This window comes from Syzygium oleosum, unplaced genomic scaffold (genome assembly GCF_021117445.2).
Source record: "Syzygium oleosum isolate NSW1041296 unplaced genomic scaffold, Sole_v2.1 Sole_v2.24, whole genome shotgun sequence".
NCBI lineage: Eukaryota > Viridiplantae > Streptophyta > Magnoliopsida > Myrtales > Myrtaceae > Syzygium > Syzygium oleosum.
The window spans coordinates 2,622,540-2,649,051 of record NW_026607508.1 but is presented as its reverse complement, the minus strand read 5'-3'; the positions used below and the strand labels follow the sequence as shown (position 1 = coordinate 2,649,051).

The following is a 26,512-nucleotide window of genomic DNA, read 5'->3' as shown; positions in this document are numbered from 1 at the left end:
TTAATATACACTTCGCAATCAAATTCCTAACTGATGAATTTTGTGAGTTTCTTCGTAAGAGAGTGCACCCTATTGTAAAGGAGTATTGGCTCCATTCTAGGCTAACCTTTTTACAAGGCTACAAGTGTAGTGGATCGGGCAAAACTGCCCATTATTCTCGGAGAGTGGACTAGGCACCAATTGGGGTCAAACCACTATAAATTGGTAGTGCATTCCACTATCCATAATCTTTTTATTTACATTGCCGAAAAAATATGTATATGTAAATAATTGATACTGTGGTGGATATTCTATATATTTGGGCATAAATTTGATACATCTCAAGAATTAAATTCTCATTTTCAACAACTTTTTGATTTTCTGAATCATTGGCCACCTCAGAAAAATCATCAATGGAATCCCCGAATGATCCATTTTCAAGGCATTCCGCAAGCAAGTGGATATACATTTTCATATACACTTTCACATACTCGATCATAATATGCTCACCACCGGGATCAGGGCAAAAAAATTATGTTGGGGAAAAATAGATTTGCAAGCGTGCCAAAAAGATGTTGAAGAAAACTGATGTGCGTCAAGACAATCGAACATCAAACAATTAGAGATAATCAAGATTGCTCTGCAATTCCACGCTCAAGCACAAAAGGGTGTAAATGGGGCTTTAGATGGAGTGATGACACTACACGAATCTAAGAATGAGAAAAGCAAAGTGTATTGGAATTGAAATTAAATCGAAATGGAAATTTTATCGAAATGAAATTGCAAGGAAATGAAAGTACATGGAAAAGGAAAGATAACTCTTGGAGATGAAGTGTGTGTTGGTCGATCTACCGCTTCAGCCTCTTTAAGGTTCTTCAAAGAAGTTGCAAAGTCATAACATGATTAAAGGGAAAAAAGATACTAAAAGAGTCAAAAGTTGTGTACGACGCTCAGTTTAGTGTCAAAAGTTACAGGAGCTTTGCAATACTTCTTGCCATAAAAGAACTGTGAAAGATTGAGTTTCTATTTTGCGTGGATCATATAATTCGCAAAGAATGAGAACTACTCAATTATTTTGTCACTTGACTTTTGAGTATGTTTGATTCGTGTGTCCTCTCTTGAATTGAATTACTGAATTCAACTAGTGCTATCGTAGTATTTTGGTGCTCCATAGAGGGCCTCGTTTGGTGGTTGCCACCTCACTACCCTCCCTTCAATATTTTGTTTATTCCTTTTCCTCTTCATTTCCAAGAAATAACGAATTAACAATAAAAACTACTTTATCTTTTATGTGGATACCCCTCCATCTTTCACATTAATTTGACTTTTGCGTCTCCTTTTCTTCTCTAAATTTATTATAAAAAGGTTATTTATTCTCAATTAAAGTACCTTGATTATAATAAAACAATAAAAAAATGTAGATATAAGTTCCTTGCGACTTGTCATGTTAAATTCATTTTGCTTTCTTTATTTAATTTGTCTATCTCCAAAATGATTTTAATTTGATTGAGCTGAATCGCGTGATATCATGACATGTTATGAGTTACAATCTCAAAATTTGTTTTTCTATTGTGCAAGCCATAAGTATAGTTTTCTTTTGATTTCAAGGATGCACTGGTCGAGGGTGGGCACATCTGATCCGGGCCTTTTCTTTCTTTCTTTAATAAATCTTTTTCTTGAAATTAATTTCTCAAAAAAATTTCAAAAAACAAAAATGATTATTTCAATTCCTTTCATTATTGCTCGCAACACGATTGAGATCTTTATTTTTTATTTTTGGTCGAATATTGAGATCTTTATTAGCTAACCTAGAGATATTACATCTGAGGACTTCATTGACTAACGGTATAGAGACAGTACAGGAACATGATACATCAAACGAAGTAATATACTAATAATTAGAGGTGCACCATTGAACTTGACCAAATCTCACTCAAACCGAGTTCGGTTGGGTTGGTTCGGATCGATTTTCGGTTTTTTAATTTAATAAAACCAAGATAAAAGGAAGTTCTTGCCAAAACAATTCATAGATATGATTACATTAATTCTACTATCAGAAATTAATAAGACTCGGCTCTGCAAAAAGCTTTTGCTTTGTGATGTCTCCTCTCAGTCCTCCAGATACAAGGTTAGCTGATGAGAACCTTTCTTCATTTTTTGGTGAACACTACAAGATATACAATAGTAATTAACGTAAGAACTCACACTTATAAGATGAATACTGAGGCCTAATGTCAATCAAATAGAAGTTTAACTAAAATACAATTTAGATTTTTCCCAGCAGAACACAATCAAAACTGGCTAACCTAAAGGAAACAAAATGCAGAATATCCATAAACATATATAACCCAGCTCTCTTCAGTATGCATACCAAAGCCATCATCATATAAAGTCCCCACATCTAAGGAAATAGAAATTTGCCAACTCCACTTACACAGATTCCGCAGTAATATATATTTAATAAATGGACAAAGCAAAACTGAGCTTCTAGCACTATAACACCACAAATCTCATCTATGTAGAAATTCCCATTGCAATTCCATCATGTAATATAAGTTGAAAACTGACATTTAAACAGGCAGACACCAATAGGAGCGAGACAATCCAACAACAAAGATCTAAAACAAAGCTGCAGTCGTGTTCAGCTGAAAATAGCTCATTTTGGAACATGCCCTCTTCCTCCTAGTTGCAACTAAAACTCGCTAGCACTATAACACCACAAATCCTCAAAATCCCCATAAAAGCTTCGAATGCAAAATCCCTTGGCTCTTCCGGAACTCATCCACTAAAGGCGAAGCACTGGAGTTGCGAAGAGCACCACAATGACATCGCCACAAGGCCATAGCGATGGAAACAACAACACGACAGTTCCGATTAGTAGCAGATCAAGCGTCAAGACACGAAGGCAAGAACCCACCAAATCGCACAGAGCAAGCACAATGGAGGACGAGAGCGAAGGAAGAAGAGCGTACACGTAAAAGGTTGCCGGAGATTGATTCGAAACTTCGACCCGCGAAGTCGGCCGAGGATTCAAGAGAGCTAGAGAGAGAGAGAGCACCACCGACGTTGCCCTCTTTCTGTCGTTCTGTCGTTTTGCTTCAGTGCGTCTGGTTTTGAAAAAAAAATTGGTTAATTTTGATTATCCGAACTGAAAACCGAACCGAACCTAACCGAAATGCACAAAATTTTCAATTCGCTTCAATTTGGTTCGTATCTTGATTCGATTTTTCGGTTCGGTTCCGACACTCCTACTAATAATAGTTAAAATTTGATATTTGATGGCTACGTTGCGCGGGCATATGCACACCCTTTCTTTTGAGGGCAACTGTGCCATTTATGCAGCCACAAATTTCTGTTCCACTTTTTGCAACGTTGTAGGCAAAACTTTTCCAATGATTGTTTGCAAAAACTATGCGACGGTTTTCATTCGGTAATTCTTTAATCTCAAAGAATTCCCACAAGTCGGAATTTCTTCTTCTCGGTTGATTACCCAAGTCGAGTGCATTATCATTTACACCGGCAATATCTTACTGAAATTGAGTGCGGAGTGTGGAGAGTCTAAGGCTCACATGGCATGGCAGCATTACATGCCTCTAAATAAATTCCGCTCGAAATGATTATTTTTTATTCCGTGCCTGGAAACAATTTTTAAGCATTTGAAAGCGTTTGGTAATTGTCCAAAATTTCTATTTTTAGAATAGAAAAAGAATAGAAATGTGTTTGGTAACTACACAAAATTTCATTTTATTAATAATATTTTCATAATTTTTTGATTTTTTTAATATTTCTTTCTTTTTATATTTTTTTTCCTTTTTTTTTCTTTTTTTTTTCTTTCTTTCCCTTCCCTTCCTTGGCCATGGCCGGTCGTCGGTGCCAGTGACCAGCCATAGGCCAGAGCCTGCGAGGGCGTCGCGGCCCTCACTGCCGTCCTCGCCGGTAGCAACGGCGAGGTCGGGCCTTGCCAGATATGGGCGAGGTCGAGCCTCACCTAGCCAAGGCGAGGCTGGCCTCACCGTCGCCACCCAGGCGACGGACATGGGTGGCGACGGCAAGGTTGGCCTCGCCATCGCGGCCGCAAGCCGCCCTCGTCGGCCCTGGCCTGTGGCCGATGGTCGGCGGGTGGCAGGTAGCTGGCTGAAGAACAACAACAAACCAAAAAAAAAAAGAAAATCAAGAAAAATCAGAAATGGAAAAATTGTTTCAAAATCAAGAAGCTAATTTTTTTTGCTTCTTGATTCTGTTCCAAAACTGATTCTAAGTACAATTTTTTGCAAAATTGTGCCCGGGCACAAAAAATTTAACAAACGAATTTTTGTTCCCAAACTGATTCCGGAAACAAAAGAATATAATTTTTTATTATTTGGCAAGTTGCCAAACGGGCCCTAAGAGAGTTTGCAATTTCCATCTTCTAAGACATTTTTCTATTTAAATAAGATTCTTTGTTGAATTTTTCTAAAATGTTCAGAAAAAATAAAGTGGCTGACGGCCAATAACTAGCCGTTTTGTCGACAGCTTTAACTGGAAAAAAATTTATACCAAAAAAAAATAATAAAACTTCCAAAAATTATCATGGATAATACATCGTTCACCATTGTAGAGTCGAAAGGAAGTACAAGTACAATCCAAAATACCATGAATTGGAAGAAATACAAATGCAAGCGCAATATAAGTTGGCTGTTGGCTTAGTCTCCTTTGGATCAGAAAAGTATAATGAGTGAATTTGGAGGGTTTCGACCAAAAAAAACAATTAAGAGGTCCAAAATGTTTTTTTCCCCTTGAAATGGCTGACATGGCATTTGCCTCTGCGTCTCTTTTTCTGAGAAATAATAAAAACATAATGCCACATAGGCATTTTCCATCACTCAAATCGGACGGAACTAATGGAGATATTCGATTGTAACGATCTAATAAATTTTAAGATTTAATTACACTATTTAAAAAAGTTAAAACACGACTATATTTTTGCAACAAGTTTCATGACTTCCGATGCATTTTATCCCTAAAAGAAAAGCTGCAAAAGGTGATAACAACTAGACTTGATCAGCATGCTTGGTAAAAACTTCAACGGCCAATCAGTGGGCGAGCCGAGCCTAAGCAAGGGCCTTGAGGTCCGCCACACCCGCACATTTATTAAAATAATTAATTAATAACGTTTCATTAATGATTTTGCTTTGGCATTTAAATATCATAACATACTAACAATATAAAATAAGCCCAAATTTCTAAAGTAGCGTAAAACAAATAGTATATAACTCGTAAATAAAGTAATAAAATAAAACAAGACAAATCCCCAAAAAGTCGTTTTTCATACTTATTTAATTTTTAAGCTGAAATTTGAAAGAATAGAAAGTAAAAAAGTGGCCCGATAGACAAGGTTTGAGCACTTGCTCCTATCCGCCAGTTTGGGCCTAGCCGCCAGTTTGGGCCTAGACGAGTCTGGGCCAAATGTATGAAGAATCGGGCCCAAGCAGACCTGGTCCGAGCTCGCCTGTTAAAAAAAAGGTTAATACCACGAAAAACCCCAAACTGATACATATACGACAAATTTACTCTAAACTAATTTTTTCACCATAAAAAATCCAAAACTAGTATACTTGTGACAAATTTACCCTCCGTTAGTTTCCATCAAATTTTACCGTTAAATTATTGAGTTAGATGACACGTAACAATTGAGGGATGTACCAGTTTGAGTTTTACCCCTCCCTCCATTTGTCACATTTTTACTAACTTGTGGTTTTTCGTTGTATTAATTTAATTTAATGGAGGGTAAATTTGTCACAAGAATATCATTTTTGGGTTTTTGGTGATAAAAAAATTAGTTTAAGATAAATTTGTCACAAGTATACCAGCTTATGATTTTTTATGGCCAAAAAAATTAGTTTTAGGTAAATTTATCTCATATGTATCAGTTTGAGGTTTTTTGTAGTATTAATTCTTAAAAAAAAAAGGTAATGATCCAAATGACCCTTGAACTTTGACCCAATCTTCAATGTGGTACTTGAACTTTTAATTTGTTCTATGTAGACTTTTGGTACATATTCAATATAGTATTTAAACTATTTGAAAATATTCAATATTATCCTTTTATTAATTTAATATCGAAGGATAATATTTATTATTTTCATATTGTCCATGGACTAATTGATTTTGTATCGAAAGTCCAGAGCTTATATTGAATAAATTAAAAATTCAGAGATGACCATGTGATTAAAATTTAGAAATTATATTGAATAAATTAAAAATTTATAAAGCAAGTTGCAAATTGAGTAAAAGTTCATGGGTAACTCATTTTCCCACGAAAAAAAATTCTCAGAACCATCGTCATCGTCATCTTCTACTTGCTTCAGTGACTGGAGCGCAAACCATAAGCCACCACCACAACGCCAACATGGGGCCGTTATTGCTTCTCTGCAACCCCTCCGCCGCCCTCTCGCCGCCGCCCCCTCCGGCTCAGCCTCTCCCCCCTCGCGCCGCCGCCGCCGCCGCGGCTCCTCCCGTCCTCCGCGCCTCGTCCGCTCGGAGGAAGCTCTTGTCCGCCGCGCTGTCCGGAGCTCTCTCGCTCGGCCTCCTGCTCTCGCCTCCGTCGATCGCGGCGGAGTCTCCCCTGGCGCGGACGACGAAGTCCTTACCGTCGGTGGAGTACTGCCGCGAGGAGGAGGCGAAAGAGGATGATGGGGCTGGCGCCGTGCCCGAGCGAGGGACGAATGAGAGAATCGTGGAGGAAGCCTGGGATATCGTCAATGAAAGCTTCCTCGGTACCGGTCGCCGTCGCTGGTCGCCTGAAGCGTGGCAGGCAAACACACTCTCTCTCTCGCTGAATGCTAATTTCCATTGGTCTTTTGGTTTTCTTTTTTCCCTCTCGATTCTTTGGTGGAATATTGAGCCGTTGTGTTTGCTTTATATGCAGCGGAAGAAGGAAGACATACTGAGTACTTCAATCCCGACAAGGTCAAAGGCTCACGAATTGATAAGACGAATGTTGGCGGGTTTGGGCGATCCTTACACCCGATTTCTTTCTCCTGATGAGGTGATTAGATCCCTCTTTGCCCTTGTAAATTTTGTGGTAAATTTATGTTTGTGGACACGGCGGTTGCTCTTGGGATGGAGTAGTCTGACCCTGCTAGTCAGTTTGCATTTTTGCATTGCCTGTGCTCAAGTTATGAACATCGGCAAACGTGCATTACTTTTTCTTTTCGGCCAACAAACTTACATTGCATTTGCGTACTTAAGTTTGCACCTTTCCATAGAATGTCCAGATCAATGACAATTTATGTATATCAGAGGAATTCTTTTAAGAAGTAACTCAGAACTAATCTTTCTAGAATTATTTAATAACTATTGCTGGGTCTATTAGTGTCCTCCATATAGTGACTACCCTAATCGGCAATAGTACAGGAATGAACGTCAGTAGAGCTTTTTCCCCTGAGTTGTTAGTCTAATCCTATCCACTACAATAAAGGAGATTTGTTAAAGATTATGGCAAAGCTTCAGCGGTCAATTGGTATGCCTATTGGCATGAAAATTTACTTGGTCATCATCTTTTGCTTCACAAACTTTAGGGACGTCCTTTCAGAGCCACAGCATAATTCTGCCTCAGGAGGATGTCTTGTATTTACCTTTTCATGTCTGGTGGAAATGGTTTAGACATCATCAATATGTAGAACTAGTTTGACAAGCTTTTCTACCATTAGAGCTTTGGTGCTGATATTGTGGGGTAAACTTAGTTCCTAGGAACTTGTACTGTTGTGTTTGTTCAGTGGGGCTTTCGAATGGTCCCTCAAGGGACACCAATTCCCTAGCGTACTAGTCTTAATCTAAGTTCTTTTTTATCATAACTCCTATTCGAATTGTCATAACACAGTTAAATGTTTTGTGTTATAAGACGTTGTTTAGGAGTTACAACAAAAGTAAACATGTATTGTGATGGGTATTGGGGATTGGCTCAGAAGTACTTTTTTCCTATATTTAGTACCACTGAGCTCTGATAATAGGATGTCTTGGATTATTTCTTATAATAAACAAGCTTGATATATTTGAATATGTTTAAAATTACAATGTATAACACTTCCCAGTTCTAGTGCTTCTTCTTAATTAAGCTGAGCCCAAGATAGGTCTTTTTGCTTGAGCTAAGATTAAAAATATAAATTAATGTAAATCAGGTTGACACTGATCACTTACATCATAGTAACATAATTGAGAGCTGACCGTAACAAGCACCTTCCCCTTATATATGGTCAGCCACACGGATCCTCTTACACTAGTCTCCTCTTGTTGGTATCAAGTGTTAGGTAAGATTAAAGTTTACAAGATCTTTCTTTAAACTTACTGTTGACATCTTCATATGTCTACCACTCCCTATTTCAACCTCATTCCAGTTATAAGGTCTAAACTCACATATCATCTCTGGACTTCTGATGCATAATCTTTCTTGATAATGAAAGGTTTAGCAGGGTGAATCTTAGGGCCTGATAAAGGGAGACAGTAGGGGACACTTGTTTTCACGTTCTAGGCTCAAGGCTTGACACGTTACATGTTCAAGCATGTTTTATTAAGCAATAATCCTTTTCCCATTTGTTAGATGAATCTGTATGAGAAATTTGTCAATCCTAATTTTAACTCTTGGGTATGTTATCTCAATCATTTGAATGGAGTTCTGCATAATTGACTATTAAAAAGCAAGAGCTATATCTGCCATGTTTTAAGGAGAATAATTAATGTCATTTAAAGATCCATGTCGGCAACTCTACTTAGCGGGAAGAGGCCTGGTAGTTGTAACTTATAACTAGAGGTTTCGGGAGAATGTTAATGGTATATACATAGGTAAACATTCTTGTGGTTGGGTCGAGTTACCGTTGTTTGCACTTTTGCTTGTTCTTATTTTATGCCAACTACTTGTTCTCTGGGAGATTGTTCCTCCAAATATGAAGTTACCTAATCTGAACATCCAACCCACCTCAAACCTCCCAAAAGGGGCGGAATATCCACTGCCATAAATAGAAGAACAAGGGAGGGGGGATATACCATTTGGATATTGACTTCATGTGTAAGTCATGATGAGCATCTGTTTGCCCCCAAATTTGGCATATTAGTAAATTCTAGTGATTGTCTTTTTTATTTGGGCAGAAAAGATGCTCCAAATTTTCAGCATATACTAACAATCTGTTCAGTTTCTATATGCCGTTATGACGAAAGTTCTCCAGGATGGCTAGGTATGACATGACAGGTATTGGGATAAATCTAAGGGAAGTCCAGGATGATGATGGAAAGGTCAGACTGAAGGTTTTGGGACTTCTACTGGATGGACCAGCCCATGCTGCCGGTGTGAGGCAGGTAATTTATATGTAAACATAGATGTACAATGTAGTAATAAGTGCACATGTTCATACTTCTATAGATACGTAAACTTAGTCCTATTAATTTGCTGTTACAAACTTCAATTTTATTATCTCTTTGATGTGTGCACGTGCATGCTTGTTGCAGATTAGCCTGACTCTCCAGTCTTCACTGGTTGATTTCTCATTGGAAGTGGTCAAACTGACCAACGTCTACATGTGAATGCTTATTTTTCCATCACTATGTGATGATTGAGTATGCCTTTCACACTCATTGCTAGGGGTTAGTTATCTTTATTTGAGTACACTCATAGCTAGGGGTTAGTTAACTTTATTTTAAAGTTCAACTAAGCATTTAGGATTGTGAATAGCATTTAGGATTGATATACGATTGTGAGCTGCCCTTGTATTTAAAGCTTGAGCTCGACTTGATTAAGTCCTCAAGCTTGAATTGGACCAAACTCCAAAAAAAATTGAGCTGACTTGAGCTATTTATAAGTCGAGTTTGCAAGTTTCTGACTGTTTTGAACCCCTAATCAAACCTGTTAAAGTTCGCAGTTTGTTCACCGGCTTCGCATGATTCACAATAGTTGGCTTCATAGAATTGTCTGCGGATGTGAAAAAGTGAACCCTCTTGCATTAGCCTCATGGCATTGACAGTCTTACAGGATCAAAATACTGAGATTACAACTGTTGGATGTGCACACTGCATGCAGTCCATATGGGTACTTTAACAGCGAAGAAATTCATTTAGTTTAAGCAGGAAGAAGAAAATTTATTATTGCTGCCCCACTTGCCAAGCCGGTGAAGAAGAATTAAACAGAGTTCTTGTGTCATTTTTCATCGAGGAACAGAATTCTCCTTCGTCCTGTCATGATTACCTTAAATTTATCGTGGAAATCTGTGCATCTCCATGTCTGGGGTTTGTTTTTTACACATTTAAAGAACTGCTCTGTCCTTGACTGCTATGTAGTTTGTCGTGCATTGTTTGACAACGTATTGTACAATTTATCCTATCCTATTAGTAGTATTTCCTTGAAGGATCCTATTTAGTTTAAGAAAGCCTCTTAATAACTTACTGAAAGCCATTCTGATAGCTTTAGTGTTTTGATGTAAGAGACTGAATGGAACTCCTCAAGAAAGAATTTCATGTCCTTTTATTGTACTAGAGGCAGAAGGCCGAGGACGATTTCTCTATGAGAAGGTTCTTATACGTTACAGCACTTGTTATGAGCTCCTACTCTACCTGTTTTAGTTTCAACTAGAAGATATTTAAGCATGCATATGATTGGTATGTTTAGATTTGCTTTGATTGATTCTGTAGCAATGGCTGTTTCAAGAGTTATCATATTTTGAAGTATCATAAAAAAAATATGCCTCATGTTTGTCAATTTTGCCTAACTTGATCTCTTGATATTATCTTGCAATAGTATTATTTCTAATGATCATCTTGCATATTTATATAATTACAAGCATGTCGTGAGTCTTTCTCTGGCATTCTCTGCATGGCAGGGAGATGAAATCTTGGCAGTTAATGGAGACGATATCAGAGGGAAATCAGCAGTTGAAGTATCATCTTTGTTGCAAGGACCAAATGGAACTTCAGTAAAACTTGAGGTTAATATTCTAAAGCAATTTTATTGGGAGTAATGTTGCTTTCAGTTTGTTCTCTTCTTTCAAGTGCAATACACATTGAGAAAGATTATCTTTCTTTTGAATTCTCATATTTAGAAAAATTATTACAGGTCAAACATGGGAATTGCGGACCTGTTCAATCTTTCAAAGTCCAAAGGCAACTTGTTGCACGAACCCCAGTTTTCTATCGGTTGGAAGATGCAGAAAATGGCACGTCTATTGGTTACATACGTTTGAAGGAGTTCAATGCATTGGCCATAAAAGATATAGTTGCAGGTGAACATTCATTATTTAACTTGTTAAATATAATTTTTCTGCACCTTCATTGTTTGTATACTGTGTTTTTTCTTGTTAATTTGTTCACACGCACACAAATTATCGACTTTCTATTTTTCTAGACTTTGCTTCTTCTACTTCTGAAATAAACACCTTACATCCTTGGTTACAAAAAAACCTACACTTTGCACTTTGAAATCTAAGAAACTATAGAAAATAAAGGGGGAGTGTGAGATTTTGAAACCAAGGGGTGCAAAGCATTGGTTTTAAATTAAAGTATGAGTAAGGGAAAAGATGAGGATGGATTTTGTAACTTTTCTTATCTTTTCTCTTGCATACTTCTCACGTCTAGTTATTCGTAAAAGTCAACCCAGACAACCCCTTATCTTTTGTGAGTGAGGTTGCCATATAGTAGAAGGGCAGTAAGGTCAACTATGCTTGATGAAGATAATATTATTTAAAATTCTTCAGAAATTGAAAATGCTTGAGGTGCTTTTACAAGTTTGGGATACAAGGAATCTTTCATAATAGTAGTTTGAGTGATCAGCCTTTTCCTATTTTGCTAAAAATGGGCGATAAGGTGTCTGTCTTGCAAATTTGTAAAAAGTTTACTTTGGATAGAAATGCATGCTGGATGTAAAATTTGTTGTTGTCTTGCAAAACTATAACAAGCTTTCTACATTTTTGTTATGATCTCTGTTTTGTGTGTTTAACTGAAGTTTATGTAGCAACTGCATGTTGCCTCATTGGTCACGGGGTATGGTAATTTGCGATCAAAAAATGAAGTGGATCATGTAAATTGCTCACTGCTGATTTGTCACCGTGCATGGTAGTAATAGTGATCAACCTTTCCCTTTTTTGTAAAAAATGGGTGATTAGATGTCTGTCTTGCAAATTTATAGGTGAAATTGATCTACCAGGAAGATGGTGATCCACTTATGTCATGTTATCTTTTCCAATACTTGATGTAATAAACAATTATGTCTTTTTTACACACCGTCAATACTACTAGAGTACTTTCAATATCTCTAGTTTGTAAACGTGGACTTTTATGTCCTTCTGAAGATTCTATGTATTGTCATTGTTATGAATCTGAAGGATGTGAGAATTTTTGTAGCAATGAAGCGCCTTCAAGAGATGGGTTCCTCATATTTTATTTTGGATCTCAGAGATAATCTTGGGGGGCTTGTGCAGGTATGCGTTTGATGTCGACAGATATATCATTTTGCTTTAAGTACTCTTATGTTGTGTTATCTCAGATTTACAAGGCTCTATTCTCTCAGATTTATAAAAAAAAAAAATTTCACTGTAAATGTTTCCTGTGGTGAGTCTTCCAAACGGAAAAATTTGCTTGTTGGCATGGATGATTTTTTGCAAGAAAAATGTTTCTTTGTCTATCTAATTTTCTCGATGTTATTGATGCTACAAGAACTTTTGGCGTATGTTTTCTCAATTCATAGAAACACTCTAATGTAGCAAAATAGATTGAATGAGCATAAATGGCGATATGTCTTTTGTGATACTGGCAATATTGATTCAGAAGTGACCTGTGTACCTGCATTCTTTGCTGTACCTTAATTTTTTAGGTTATTCTGATAGCTATGCAAGATAAGCTACTGGCAATGGTTATTCGGTAGTGGGCCATCCCTGCTAGCATAGAGAAGAGGAAGGTGTTTCTTTTGATCCCTCTGGTAACTTTTTAGCTGATTTTGAGGGAGAGAAAAAGGAGACTTTTGAATATTCTAAGAGCCATTTAGTTAAAGCTAGGGGTTCTTGCCTTTTTACTTTGAAGTTTTGGAATACACAGCACGAGTCTTGATGTAAATGTTATCCTTGACGGATTGGACTCCTTATTTTGTAAATGGGTTGGCATCCCCTTGGTTCCTCACCTCACCTTTTTTTTTTTTTTAATATTTATTTTTTATATGGAATCATAAATTGGCTTACCATACCACAAAAAGGCAATATTCTGCCTTATCTCATTATCAACAACCTCATCTTTGTCATCTCCAATTTTTATTGGACTAATCCTTTAAAAATTTTTTTTTTTTTTTTTTTTTTTTTTTTTTTTTTTTTTTTTATTTTCCCCATTTTTAATTCCTAACATACCATATAAACATTTTTTTTTTATCAATTTCCCCTTTTCTTAAACAATATTTTAATATTTTGAAACTACACTTCTATGAAATGAATGTAATAGCGGAAACTTTATAAGATAAAGCTAGTTACTTTAAAAGGTGTTTATTCTACCCCATTTTTTGAGGTATGCACACTTTCAAAAACCAAATTTTTACTGAAATATTCTTCCCATTTCACTTCTAAAATTGCTTTGACCATTTATTTTAAACCACTGGTTCTCTTAACAAGTATACCCAACTCACCTTGTATACACAAAGTACAAACCATCTTCCGAAAAACAAGGGCCCCAAACATCACTAAATAGGAAAGTTCACAGTAGGAAAAGGTGGATTGGCAATCACAGAATTCACACTAAATGAAGATGGACTTTTATTCAAAAATAACTTTGGAAAAAAAAAAAAAAAGGTTTCTTGCCTGAGTACGGCCATTTGCAACATTCCAATAGGGTTAGAATTGACATCAACCAAGCAAATATGTTCCACTGTCTGGCCCACCATGTCCTCTAAAAAGATGAACTATATTTCAGCATTAGGTTTCTCTAGAGCATGAGCTTATTTGATCATAGACTTGTTCATAAGTCCACTGATGCTTTACGTTATTTGGAGTTATTGAAACCAAGAATCTTATGTTGTTTTGTAATTCTGTCCATGTTTGTTATTGTTCTGGCAGGAGTGTTATTTCTTTACATCTGAAGCTTATGAGCCAATACTTAGGTCCACTCTGTAGACCGTATTGCTTGATGAAGGATTTCCTATACTCTCTTAAATGCGAATGAAAGAAATACTTCTGTCTCCTCCTTGTTTTGTATCTCTGTGTGTGAACTGTGAGGTTAGTGAGTCCTATACAGTGGTGTAAAACAGCTCCAGTTTTTATGAAAAGGTCATCATGTAGTTTTTTAGAGATAAGATATTTGTTTTAACTGGATGATATAGCATTAGATTCTTCTTATATAGGCAGGCTGAGTGTCATTGCGATGATCATTGCCAAGCTGTTTGCGATCTAAGCTGAAATATATAGGAGCAGCAGATTAGGAGGAACTCAAAATCCATATGTAATAGATAGATGGTTAAACAATACCACATGAATTTAAGACGTGCATAGTTGCATATTTTGGAAGTAAATGTAGTATGGTTTAAAGAGTTTTGTTGGTAATGCTGCTTTTACCGCTTCTGATCTTTCAGGCTGGAATTGAAATTGCTAAGCTCTTCTTGAACCAGGGAGAAACGGTACGTTAAATCATGTGGACTTTCCAGAGTTTAGTAACTCTTGTGCCATGATGCTTATAAGTATTTAAAGTACTGTTTTCTCTTCTACATGGTTGCCAAGAGTATTGTGCACACAAACTTGTATGGTCTGTTATCGATATTGCTGCAATTGATTAAAATGGATAGCTGCAAACAGCAAACTTTTCTTCTACAATAATTTGTCATTAAAACCACTTCTCATAAATGCGTGCATTTGCATGTCTTAATCAATTATTTAAAATTGACATATTTGACGTAAGGGTTAATGGCACACGCTACATTATGCGCATTTTTGGGTGGTTATGCATAGAAAGAAAGTGGGTGGTTTTTTTTATTAAGTAGGTGATTATGAAAGATATATTGTATTTCTGTTATGTAATGGAAGGTAGTTTAGGAAATTTAACGAAAGTGAGTTTCGCTTAATAACGTGGAGAGATGTTCTGGCAAGTTTACTACCCTGAACATTCACCTTTTGGTGGTGATTTTGTTTCTTTGATTTTCAGAATCCTTTTCCTTTGATGATTGGAAAGTTCATCTAGTGATGATGTACCATTATAGCACACGGGTAGTGTACCTCTCAGTACCAGTTTCACATAAACTTAACTCCACCAGTTTCGCGTCATACTCTTAAATTAATTCTTTACTTCTGGTTCCATCTCATTATCTCGTCCTGTTCAACTTTTTCAAGTTTTTTCCAAAAATTCTTTAAATTGTTTTGTTAATTAGTGTCCTAGCTCTCTCCATAAGTATACTGATAAGAAGTGTTCCGATTTTCAAAGCATTTGATCACACATAATACAAGAAAGTCGATGCATTGAAAGCTTCCAACATTTTTTATTTGGGTAACCAAGAAATGCCTTGAGGGCATTTGATAATAATATCCTTCGTTAAGCAATTAAAGTGGTTCTATAAATGTGATCAAAACTGTTCACAAGCGGCTGAATATTTATTCCATAAGGGCTTATTCGCTCCAATCATACCATGTAATCCTTGTAAGGTTGTTCTGAGTGACTTATTAAGCCTCACACTTTTTCCCTTTGATTAAAAATGGCTTATTAAGTGGAGTGGAGCCTTAGGTTAACTTATTTTATTTAGTTACATTTTTGTATTTGTAGCGACAATTACGTAGTGTATGATAATCAAAGTCAAAATCCCAACGAAGAATCTGGGAGAAAGAGAGTAATGCCACTTTATTCCTGTAAATATAGTAAAAAGAATTCCTGAAGCGTTGTTATATTGATGATTCTGCCATGCAATGTTGTTAATGCTCTGTTTTGTGACAATGGAGAGCGTCATCTACTGGTTCTGCGTCTTATCCATTTTTACCGCTAATTTCACAGGGAGTTAGCACCATTCAGTTTTTATTTTGGCCAAAAGAACCATTTAGGTGACTGCTCCTTTTTCTTAAGTTTATTTTAATGATAAACAGAACCTAATTAAGAATACACTAAGGGGATGTTGCTCCCATGCAAACCATCTTTGGAAGGGAAGCCATCCATATACAGAATAATGCACAAAAGATTGCTTGAAACATTACCAATAAACTGGTAGTATGAAACTGATCTTTCCAATGATACTAAAAGTGAAGGGTGTATAACCAATTAGGAATCTTAGGAGATTCAACTCCTATAGATGCATACCCTCTTGTTTCTTTCTTTCTTTCCAAATGAGCCAAAGACAAGGAGAGGAATCATCCTAGTTGCCTACTCTTTATTGTTCAAAGATGCGAACTGTTGGATAATAGGGAGGTTGAAGAGGGTAGTAAAATGGAAGGCCAAAGAAATCAAGGTAGAAGAAAGGACCATAGGTATTTTAACCCTCAAAACGTATTGTAATATGGAAAATATTGACCGGATGGCACTTTTTTAGATGTCATTAGAGTTCATTGCAAATAGCTGATTTTTTGGCATGCTGAATTTTCTGACAATGTATCAATTAATGTACCACTCATTTCCTTCAGAGATACTAATTTTACATAGTGTCATGTTAACAAGTGTCTCAGCATACTTAATAGGAAGAACTCATTTTTCAAAACACTAATTGCTCATCACAAGAAAAATCAATGCCTAAAGATCTTGAAGTTCTTTTTTATTCTAAAAACTAACAAGTATCTTATAGCGCCATCCTTTTATATACATAATGAGTACTTTGAAGTTAACCATTAAGCAAAACCTGTACAATTTGTAGGACACAGACACATAGTATGTACTACTTGTTAATGAAAATGGCTCGTCGTTTTTTCTCAGCTCGAGCTTTTATCCTCCTGTGAATGTTAACCTTTGGATTCTATTACCTAGCTAGTTTTTATTTTTTATTATATGGTAGCTTTCAAAAGAGTTGGTGATAGTAACCCCTGTGAACCATGTACATTGATGACATAATATGTTTATATTGAATCCTATGGAGACTGTGTTAACCATTTTTTGTCCTGTTGATGCAATTAAACAGGTGACTTATACCGTTGGAAGGGATTCCCAGTACCAGACAACAATTACTGCTGGTGCTGCTCCTTTGGTTAAAGATCCAGTTATTGTATGTAATAAGAGTTTGCATTAACTTGTTAGTAAGAGGCTTAGGGAGGTTTCTCTGATTACGAAGGATTTCTTTTCATTTCTGTTCCTTAGAAGAAGACAATATGATGACAATATGGATAGTGGAGAAAAGAAGTCCCTTCTCATGGTATAGTCAATTGGGTTTGATAGGAGTCTTCTCTAGACCGGCACCCTACTTCTGGTTCCAAAAGTTTCTCTCAATTATTAGGCAAATTCATTAAAAGAAAACCTTTATTTCAAATCCTTGAACATAACAATGATTTTTGTTATAAACTACTCTAGAGGCACTTGTTAAGCAACTAGTTGATGAAACTTTGCAGAAACGCACCGACTGTTCTTGTGTTCTGTGCATGACAAGTTTTTGTTAAAAACTACCCTAGAGGCACTTGTTAAGCAACTAATCGATGAAACTTTGCAGAAACAAATGCACCGACTGTTCTCCTGTTTTGTGTAATCCCGCTTAACAAGTTTCTTGGGCCACTCGTTAACGTGACTTGCATAATAAAAAGAGGCATAAAGAGAGGTGGTTTTCTTCTTGATTGCGTGTACTACTGACTTCCACTGACTTCCACTGAGTAGCTTGTTATAACTAGAACTCTACAACTTTTTTTGTGCCAATTCTGCGGACTTTTATTTCATGGTTACACTTAAATCGTCATTTCAGCGGAAATGTAGTTTACTCTGCTAAAACTAGCTTATAAGTTAAGCCTCTCATGCAGGTTTTGGTAAACAACAAAACAGCTAGCGCTAGTGAAATTGTAAGTTCCTTAACCTGAAATAGGAGCAACTTCTTCTGAGTTGTGTCATCTCAATTTGAGATGAATTATAATGACCGTTCGACTTTTATTTTAGGTTGCCTCTGCTCTTCATGACAACTGTAGGGCTGTTCTTGTGGGAGAAAGGACTTTTGGCAAGGTACCAATGTTGATCTATCTTTGGTAAAGTCCGTTGGTGCATAAATTTTCATTGAGGATCTAGAATCAGGTCATCTAACAGACAATGTTTCACTGATCTTTATGATGAGTTTCATTAGGTTTATTAGCTACTGTGGTATTATGATTATAGCTTCTCAGATGAGACAGAGTGTGTTGCATATTATTTGAGGACTGAAATAAAATGAACTTTTTCTTTAGGGGGATGAATTAGACCTAGGTGGCGTTTATTTTTGCTTAAGAAAAAGAAAGAAAGCAACTTTTTACTTTCCCGCCAAATATTAATTATTATCTAAATTTCAGAATATTATGAGAAAATAATATGTTAACTTACGCATCAATCTTTGTATTTTGTGAAGTTTCAGGTGTATCGGGTCAAAAAAAATGTGAAAGTGCATGAGCTGCAAGAGTTAGATTAAACAAAAAGTAGAAAGTAAAAGTCAATTAAGGCACGCCTTTAGCTATATTATTATCATCTGATTAAGTCATCTTGGGAATCTTTTTGAAGTCATCTTCCCTTTATTCAATCTTTTTTGTACTCCTTACGTGAGAAAATCATGTAGAGAAATATTTCTGTATAGAGTTTAGTTGCTTGACCACGATTATTTTTCAACAACTGGCTTAAAATAAATTTTCAGATTGCTGACAGTGAATAATTACAAGTCTAAGCTTAGAGTGAAATAAAGATGATTGAATACCTATTCTTCACAGGGTCTGATCCAATCTGTTTTTGAACTTGACGACGGTTCTGGTGTTGTCGTCACTATTGGGAAGTATGTGACCCCAAATCACATGGACATTAATGGCAATGGAATAGAGCCAGATTATCGAAGTCTCCCTGGTACAAATGCTTTCTTCCTTTTTTTTCTAATGCTCCACCCCTTCTCCTATGTAGGGGCAATATCTTGCTTAGGCTGGTCTATTAGGATAAGCTATATTGGATCGTTGCAGGCATGGGCTCCATGCCGCCTGATTAGATGGCTAGACCAAGTGAAAGCAAGAATTGCTCCTAACTAGGGATAAGGTGCTAGATAATTGGTAGGGCACACCTAATATAATAGATCCGTCATGCAGCTTGGAATGAAGTCAACAAGCATATTTCTAAGTGTAAAATGCTTAGACAAGGATAAGCACGTGTTCTGGCCGCCCTTCAACTTCCTTTTTCGGCCTTCACCTGTAAGTATTTGCTTCGTGTATTGCTTAACTTATATTTCCATTTGGGGGCATCTATTTGTGATCGTGAATTTTTCAGCATGTCATAGGCGTTTCACCTGTTATAGGAATACAACATGCGACTCTTCCATTAAGGATATCACAGTGTTCATCTTTTATCAGCTGCAACAGGTGGATCATGGCTACGATGGAGTATGCGAGGGAAATTATTCATTAACCTGATCACGCTGGACCGTGGAAGGGCAAGTTTGCATCAGAGGAGGATGAATTTTTCTCTTCTGGATCCAAATTTTCTAGCCGAGGGGGAGTTTACGAGCTTATAACTGAACCCCACCGAGGATTGGAGTTACAGGTCCGGATTCTGAAAGTTCATAGCACATGTTTGGGTATGTCTGGCGCTTTGCGATGTTCTTTCTGTAGATCATTTCCAAAGTGTAAATACAATATCTTGATAAAGTATACGTGTTCTTGTCATCTTTGAACTAGAGGATGTAACAACAATTAGAAAACGTCGAAAAGATTGGTGCGTGCAGTCGAGAACAGGGTTGTTTTACGCTTCTTTCTTTCCTCAGGATGAAGACGGATGCTAGCTATCGGCTCGACCGGCATTCTCGCTCTAGACAAACGCGTTTGCCCCGAAAAACATCCCGAAGTCTCTTCACTCCCCTAATTCCCAATCTGCCCATTAGTTCCGAATCTCCTTTCACCTCGACCCAATGCGAAGTTGCTTTCGTCGCGACGACAATTAGACTCGGGATGCGCCCCATATTTTTTTCCCTTGCCAATGTGGAATGGAATGTAATCGAATCAGGCTCAAAGTGAACGGCGTAAACCAGCCCGGTTCGAAAAGTGGCGAATTCAACAAGTATAAAGACGGGAGTAATCAAGTACTTAGTGCTACCTTGTCCAGCTAAAGCACGACAAATGTGGTTTAAGGCACAAGTTAGGGACCTGATTTAGCGTACTACGTTGTCGCTTTTCATTATTTAATCGGTCTCTCGGAATCGTTTCCCCCCTTCCCCTTTTGTTTACTTTCAAAGCAATACTACAAAACTTAACTCCTTAAAAGTTTTTTCGTAGTTCTGGTTTCTTGCTTTATCAAATTGTTAACTGACGACCGGCTGCGGATGCTACAATCGGTTGGGATTTCACGTTCGTCCATGCCAAAAGCACTTGGGCTTAGGTTTAATTAATCGAAATTTGGGGACTTTTCTTGAGCTTGTGTCTCTATGTTTCGTCGCGAATGATCGTGTGTCGATACGGTGAGTATCTTTTCAGAAGTGAGTTCATGTTGTCTGACATTTCCAACTCAAACAAGTACTCTCTTTATTCTAGTCAGAGAGAGAGAGATCTAAAGTTTGAAAATTATAAAAATAATAAGAAAACGAAAGGGAGGAGTGTGAATTGCTTGACCATAGCTATTGGATCACCGAGGTGGCGGTGGTCCATCCTAATCGCCGGTGACCGCCACCATCATGGTCACTTATTCGCCGTGACTATTGCGGTGGTCGATGCGTCTGTCACGGTGATCACACAGTGACATAGAGAAAGATCTCGTTGCACAGGCCACCGTTACTTTGGTGGTTGCCCCTATCAACTAGGGACCAGCTCACGATCTCGTCTGTCAACAATGACGACCACGACGATGATCTCAAGGAGCGACAAGGGGAAGAATAAAAAGCAGAGAGAGGGGAGTTGCGTTAATTGAAGGGTGGAGATCTCAGGGCGACCACCAGGACCATTGTAGCGAGGTCAACAAGGGTGTGATCACCGTGCGGTGGTTGCCGGCAACGCCTATGGCAGGGCTGCTACCGGCATCACTAGGATTCTACTTCTACGATCTCCGGGCTTATCCTAATTTGAAGGTGTTATCCTACATCGAATGAATTTAGTTTTTATCCTATCCGGCGTTTATATCTATGCTACCAATCACACCCTTTTGTCTTTACAAGATTATATTAGTAGGTTCGGGGAAATTCAGGAACTGGCAAATTTGGTGACCATTAACGTCAATCAGGCTCAGTACACCATTGTTTGCAACGAAAAATGGTGTCGATTAAGAATTGCACCGGAGGCCAAACCGGATTGGTGGCTGTACACAGTTCAACTGCTCATCCCTAGCAGTTTGAAAAGGTGGACCATCACGAGATGCACATAGATGTATATATTACGAAAACGCCATATGTGACGCAAAAGTCTAAGCTGATCCATGGCGGGCGCACATGCGAATCTCATCAACTTGGTTCTTCCTTTACAATTTTCAAAGGATGTAAAGAATAAGGAATGGAAACTATTATTACCAAAGCAAGTCCAGGATCGCTCGTGGCTTAGTTGGTTGAGCGTCGGCAGATATTCCTAGGGAGCCTAGGGATCGAGTCCCTCCACGAGACGTTACTTTCGATGAATCAACAATTTGCTGACGAGGGCGGTTGGAAGTAAAAACAGACATTTATACAAGGTGAGCTAGAGAAGCAATGCTCAGCACGGCGATCCAAAGGGATGAGTCTGGAGGGATTCTTCACCTATCACAGGGTGATCACATTTGTATTGTGCTGAGATAATTTAGCATGCACAATGCTGAATCCATGATTACTTGCTAGCTGCGCAGTTTAAGCTTTTAGCTAATCTTGTACCACAGTCAAATGACGAGAGAGGATGTGTGTCCCGTGTTCCATATGCTAGTGTTATCACTAAGAGGGACAACTGGCGTGGACTTGACCTTTGGGAAGAGACGGGCTACAAGAGGTGTAACATATTTTATGGATTAAGATTTTGTTGGTGACTTGGATGGGTGAACGTCTTTGACAGGTTCCGTGTTCAGTTTTGGGGTTGTACCATTAATCGGAAAGTGCGATCACAGTCAATAGTTGCTTTGTCGATGATTGAAGCAGAGTACACAATGTCAACCAAAGCAATCAAGGAAGCTATTTGGCTCAAAGGTTTGCTTATTGATCTGTGATTGCAGCAAAAGAAGATTGATTTTTAGTGCGACAATTAGAGTGCAATAATTTGACTAGAAATCATATGTATTGCGAGCAAACTAAACACGTTGATGTCACATACCATTTTATACATAATAATGTGTCGTAGGGAACCGCATCCACTGAGAAAGTTGCACACAAAAAATTACGCAGCAGATATGTTATCGAAGCCTATGCCATTACCCAAATTTCAATGCTGTTCGGGACTTGGTTAGCATTTTGCAGTGAATGAAGAGCCTAGAGGCCCTCAGGAGAGACCACAACCTGTGGGGGTGAAGTTGGACTTCTCACCAAGGCGGAAATTTGTTGATTGTGACTCAAAATTTTCCCATTTGAGTTAGAATCCACACAAGTTTGTGATTATCGGGATGTGAAGATTGTTTGCGGGGGCTTGGATACGGAGACCGCCCCGAGACGTGGTGGCCCCCATTCTGCACTCGTTAAAACCTTATTTTGATGTTCTATTTTGTAAGATACTTGCGAGAACCCTAAAAACCTTTTCAGATGCCTCATCCAAAAGAGTTGAGAGTGTGAGAGAACTCCTTTCTTGTGAGTGATTCTCGTGGGTTTGGGTGTATCTACCATTGTTAAACACCTGAATACGAGCGTTTCGAGCAATTGTAATATTCTCTTTTTCCTATTTCAGTAGAACCATCTCATCAATCTCGCCCCGCGAAGTAGCCACACCACCGTACCATGTAAATCGCCCACGTCAGGTTTAGCGTCTACAATTTGTTCATTGCTCAAATCTTTTCGTTTGTTCAAGCTTCCGCGATAGTCCAGCCTACAGTGGTGAGCGAAGAAGCTTGGAAGAGCGGCCCCTACGTGCCAGCCCATGTTGTCTCGCTTCTCTCACAATACATGACCATAAAGTAAAGTAACCACAGGAATAGCCAAAATTCTCTTCGCCCTTTTCCATTTAGTCCCATGATGCAGTCACGTAGAAAGGAATCATCCTTGCCCCTAACATGAGCAGTGCCTTAAATGGTAAATTTAGAATCCGAAAACACCCAGATTGAAATCCCAAGCAGATCACTCTTTAGCCTTCTTGCCTTTTTGCCCCTCACCTTTTGCCCCTTCCTTAGGCACCTTACACTTGCTTGCAAAATCCACCAATTCCCAATGCCTGCTTTCTCAAGTTTCCTAAATTCCCCACCTTTCCTGTTTGGGGTCTCTCTTCACCCCAAGAAAGCTCTGATTCCTCCCAACCCCTCTCATCTACAATTCTCCCCTCACTATTCTGAACCAATGCCTGAAGCCTTCTGTGCAATAAAAAACCCTTGTTGGTTCTCTTATTTAATAAACTCTGGCTTCTCTATCATTGTTTCACAGACAGATACATAGAAGAAATTCCAAGTCCTCATCACAGAAGCAATGCATCCTTTGGTTCTCCATTGCCATTTACTCTTCCTCTTGTTTCTATGCCTCAATTCAGGTACTCGTGCTGTTTTTCGGCAATCTCAACTTGAGATTTCTCTTTTCGATACGAAAATTTATACCAGTTCGATTTTCCAATGTCCCGAATATGAATGTTGAAGTTTTGAAGTCCGACCATTTGCTGATGATTTTTATTCTTGTAATGTGCCTCAGGTTCAAGGGCTGCCCAGCCATTGAAAGAGCATAACAAAGGACTGCACTATCAACAGAACAAAGCACTACTATCAACTTCCACATTTGCTGCTCAGCGAGACACTACTGCTGCAACTATTCCTATTGTCAACCCGACGACTCCGGGTACTTCAACTCCTATTGTGAACCCAGCATCACCTCCACCGCCAATCACCACGATGCCAATCCCAAGTCAAGTCGCACCTCCGACGACTACCACGCCGACGACATCAAGCGGACAATGGTGCGTCGCAAACCCGGGCGCCTCTCAAACAGCTCTGCAGGTGGCTCTCGACTATGCTTGCGGGTACGGTGGTGCAGACTGCGCGTCGCTACAGCCGGGCGCGACTTGCTATGATCCTAGCACCCTGCAAGATCATGCCTCCTACGCCTTCAATGATTACTACCAGAAGAATCCGGTTCCCACTAGCTGTGTTTTTGGAGGAACGGCACAACTCACCTCAACTGACCCAAGTAAGATACTTCCCAGACACACTTTCATTTTCTGGAAAACTGGGATCCATCGTATATTTCTTAAATCTGTTCCTTTTAAAAAAATTGTCAAAACCACTTTAAAATTCTGAGTAATTAGCACAGGAAGTAACTTGATTAAAGCTCTCAAATGAGCAGACTTCACTGGTACTAATCTAAGTATCAGGAAAATTTCTTGACCTTTGAAATCCTGGTACGCACAAAAAATCAATTTTGGGCAGCTTCAATGCATGTGGCTAATTTGTATCGATCTTTCGTTTTGCTTTATTTATGGCAGGCCATGGAAGCTGTCACTTTGCATCTTCTGGGTAATCTTCAAAACCTATTCTTTTTTATCACTCATTGCGAAATACTAAGTGACCGAAAATGACAAGGTTGAACTTTCCAATGCAGCGCTACTCTAACTCCGACTCCTCCTACTCTTACTCCTCCTATTACTACTACTTCACCACCTCCACCGATGACGTATACCACACCAGTTTACCAAACCCCACCCTCAACTGTACCAGGGTCACCACTCTTTGGGGTCGCAGAGCCAACGGGACTTCCCAGCTCAGCCACCTCCATCGCGTGCAGCTTAGCGGTTCTACTCATCGCAGCTTGTCTGTCGTGGTCACTTCTCGCCCGTGGTCCCTAAGCCACTGCATGGAAAGTTGCATCTGCGCTGCTATGAGAAGGCAATTCAATCGCTTCCTTGCATATCTCATGGCGTTCGCACTTGAAGGAGACAACCGGGATACGCAAGGAGGCATTTTGATTTATCAGAGCGTGATTGACCTTCAAGGTGGTTCTCTCTTCTTACAGATGCCACCCTGGAAGTAATCAAGATGCGATCTCTTGTATTCTTGTCTTTGTCATCAACATCAGAATAGATTGAGACCCGGAAGAATAAGTTACAAGATAGGAATCAGAATAGTCATGTAGTGTCATCTCTATACACAATTAGCCAACACAGATAATAATACATTTAGTTTACTGGATGAGCAAGATGTCTACTTGTGCTTCATGGACATCAAATAGCTTGATTGTTCAGATGTTGATATTGCTATAAGGGAAAACATAGCAAGCTGAGTAAGTAGGATAAGGTATCTACAATTTCTGCAGGAACCACATGAAACTTCAAGAACACGTTCCTTTAAGACGTGGAAGAATCGGAATCATTCTCCTCCTCCAATGCAAGCGAACCATCTGTTATTCCCTTAAACACCAAGAGATAAGTAAGGAAGAATGAAGGGATTTCACTTGATTTGCTTGGTAAAAACGATGGGACTTAGAAAGACAAAATCAACGTTATGTTTACGCATTTAATTGACGAAATAATTTGGTTCGTAGACAATCAAACCTCACATGACTATTATGTAAATGATATAAATCTATGGAAATATTCGAATTTTCCACATGCAAATATGATTTTCCTTTCCATTTTATGGGTATGAACACCTTAGCCATATACATTAATACAAAATATATATATATATATATTTTTTTTTTTGGTAACCGAGGTGTCCGGGCCAGCTTGCGCGCACCTCGACTATTCCTTGGGGGAGACTAGCACATCAACCCACCGCCATGGCCCCCCACTTAAATCACAAGTGCTCAGCTGGAGAATCGAACCTGGGACCAGTGCGCCTAACCACACAATCCCAAGTACGCCCTAACCAACTGAGCTACCCGTGGGTGGGTATATATTTTTATTTGTTGATGTCGGTAATCAGTGAAGTTTGGCAATTTTAACTCCATCTTGTAATATTCAATGATAGATTGAAGTTATGTTGGTCCATTGACGTTGTATGCCTCGAATTTCTTGTTTAGAAACGATGCCTTCATCCGAGCAACTAGTATTCAAATTCCAACAAAAATCATAACTTTGAGTGATTCTGACTGTATGAGATTTTAAGTTTAGCTTTAAAATTTAATTGTAGGGTATAATTTTGAGCTTTGATGGAATCACCAGTTTTGATATTATCAATCTGTCAACTTTTTATTGCAGTCGCACTTTTGATTAATATGCTCCTTATACTTAGCTGTAAATCATTTAATCAAAAGATTTTATATGAAATACAATCTTCTATAATGCACTAACAAAAATTTCAAGTTTCATATTTCTTTTTGAATAAAAATTTTCATTTACTTAATTTAGATTTTTTTTAAATTATTTTCATTTTATGT

General features: G+C 38.2%; 2 protein-coding genes across 7 annotated transcripts; both read left to right on the top strand.

Moving 5' to 3' along the window:
* Window positions 1-6,271: 6,271 nt before the first annotated feature.
* LOC115693013 (carboxyl-terminal-processing peptidase 1, chloroplastic) lies at window positions 6,272-19,802 on the top strand. Of its 6 annotated transcripts, none has more exons than XM_056302600.1 (13): window positions 6,273-6,772; window positions 6,887-7,006; window positions 9,172-9,309; window positions 10,824-10,928; window positions 11,057-11,222; window positions 12,340-12,416; window positions 14,543-14,587; window positions 17,054-17,137; window positions 17,877-17,915; window positions 18,010-18,072; window positions 18,801-18,930; window positions 19,164-19,265; window positions 19,434-19,802. In XM_056302600.1, exons 1-12 carry the CDS (start codon window positions 6,368-6,370, stop codon window positions 19,217-19,219), a joined length of 1,428 nt encoding a protein of 475 aa, XP_056158575.1. In that variant the 5' UTR covers window positions 6,273-6,367; the 3' UTR covers window positions 19,220-19,265; window positions 19,434-19,802. The 6 variants fall into 6 exon arrangements, with proteins under 6 accessions (XP_056158577.1, XP_056158575.1, XP_030475853.2 ...); XM_030619993.2 differs by having other exon boundaries at window positions 19,370-19,802; XM_056302599.1 differs by having other exon boundaries at window positions 19,342-19,802.
* Window positions 19,803-23,479: 3,677 nt separating this feature from the next.
* LOC115693007 (PLASMODESMATA CALLOSE-BINDING PROTEIN 1-like) lies at window positions 23,480-25,323 on the top strand. Its single transcript, XM_030619990.2, has 4 exons — window positions 23,480-23,678; window positions 23,834-24,325; window positions 24,621-24,651; window positions 24,737-25,323. The coding sequence occupies exons 1-4, from the start codon at window positions 23,618-23,620 to the stop codon at window positions 24,978-24,980; spliced, it is 828 nt and encodes a 275-aa protein (XP_030475850.1). The 5' UTR covers window positions 23,480-23,617; the 3' UTR covers window positions 24,981-25,323.
* The last annotated feature ends 1,189 nt before the right edge of the window (window positions 25,324-26,512 follow it).

Bases quoted from the DNA above. Each gene is read 5' to 3' on its own strand.
- LOC115693013 (XM_056302600.1), top strand. From the start codon at position 6,368: ATGGGGCCGTTATTGCTTCTCTGCAACCCCTCCGCCGCCCTCTCGCCG. The intron at 7,007-9,171 runs GTGATTAGATCC...TTATGACGAAAG, and splicing joins GATTTCTTTCTCCTGATGAG to TTCTCCAGGATGGCTAGGTA. The intron at 17,916-18,009 runs GTAAGTTCCTTA...CTTTTATTTTAG, and splicing joins CAGCTAGCGCTAGTGAAATT to GTTGCCTCTGCTCTTCATGA.
- LOC115693007 (XM_030619990.2), top strand. From the start codon at position 23,618: ATGCATCCTTTGGTTCTCCATTGCCATTTACTCTTCCTCTTGTTTCTA. The intron at 23,679-23,833 runs GTACTCGTGCTG...AATGTGCCTCAG, and splicing joins GTTTCTATGCCTCAATTCAG to GTTCAAGGGCTGCCCAGCCA. The intron at 24,652-24,736 runs GTAATCTTCAAA...TTTCCAATGCAG, and splicing joins TGTCACTTTGCATCTTCTGG to CGCTACTCTAACTCCGACTC.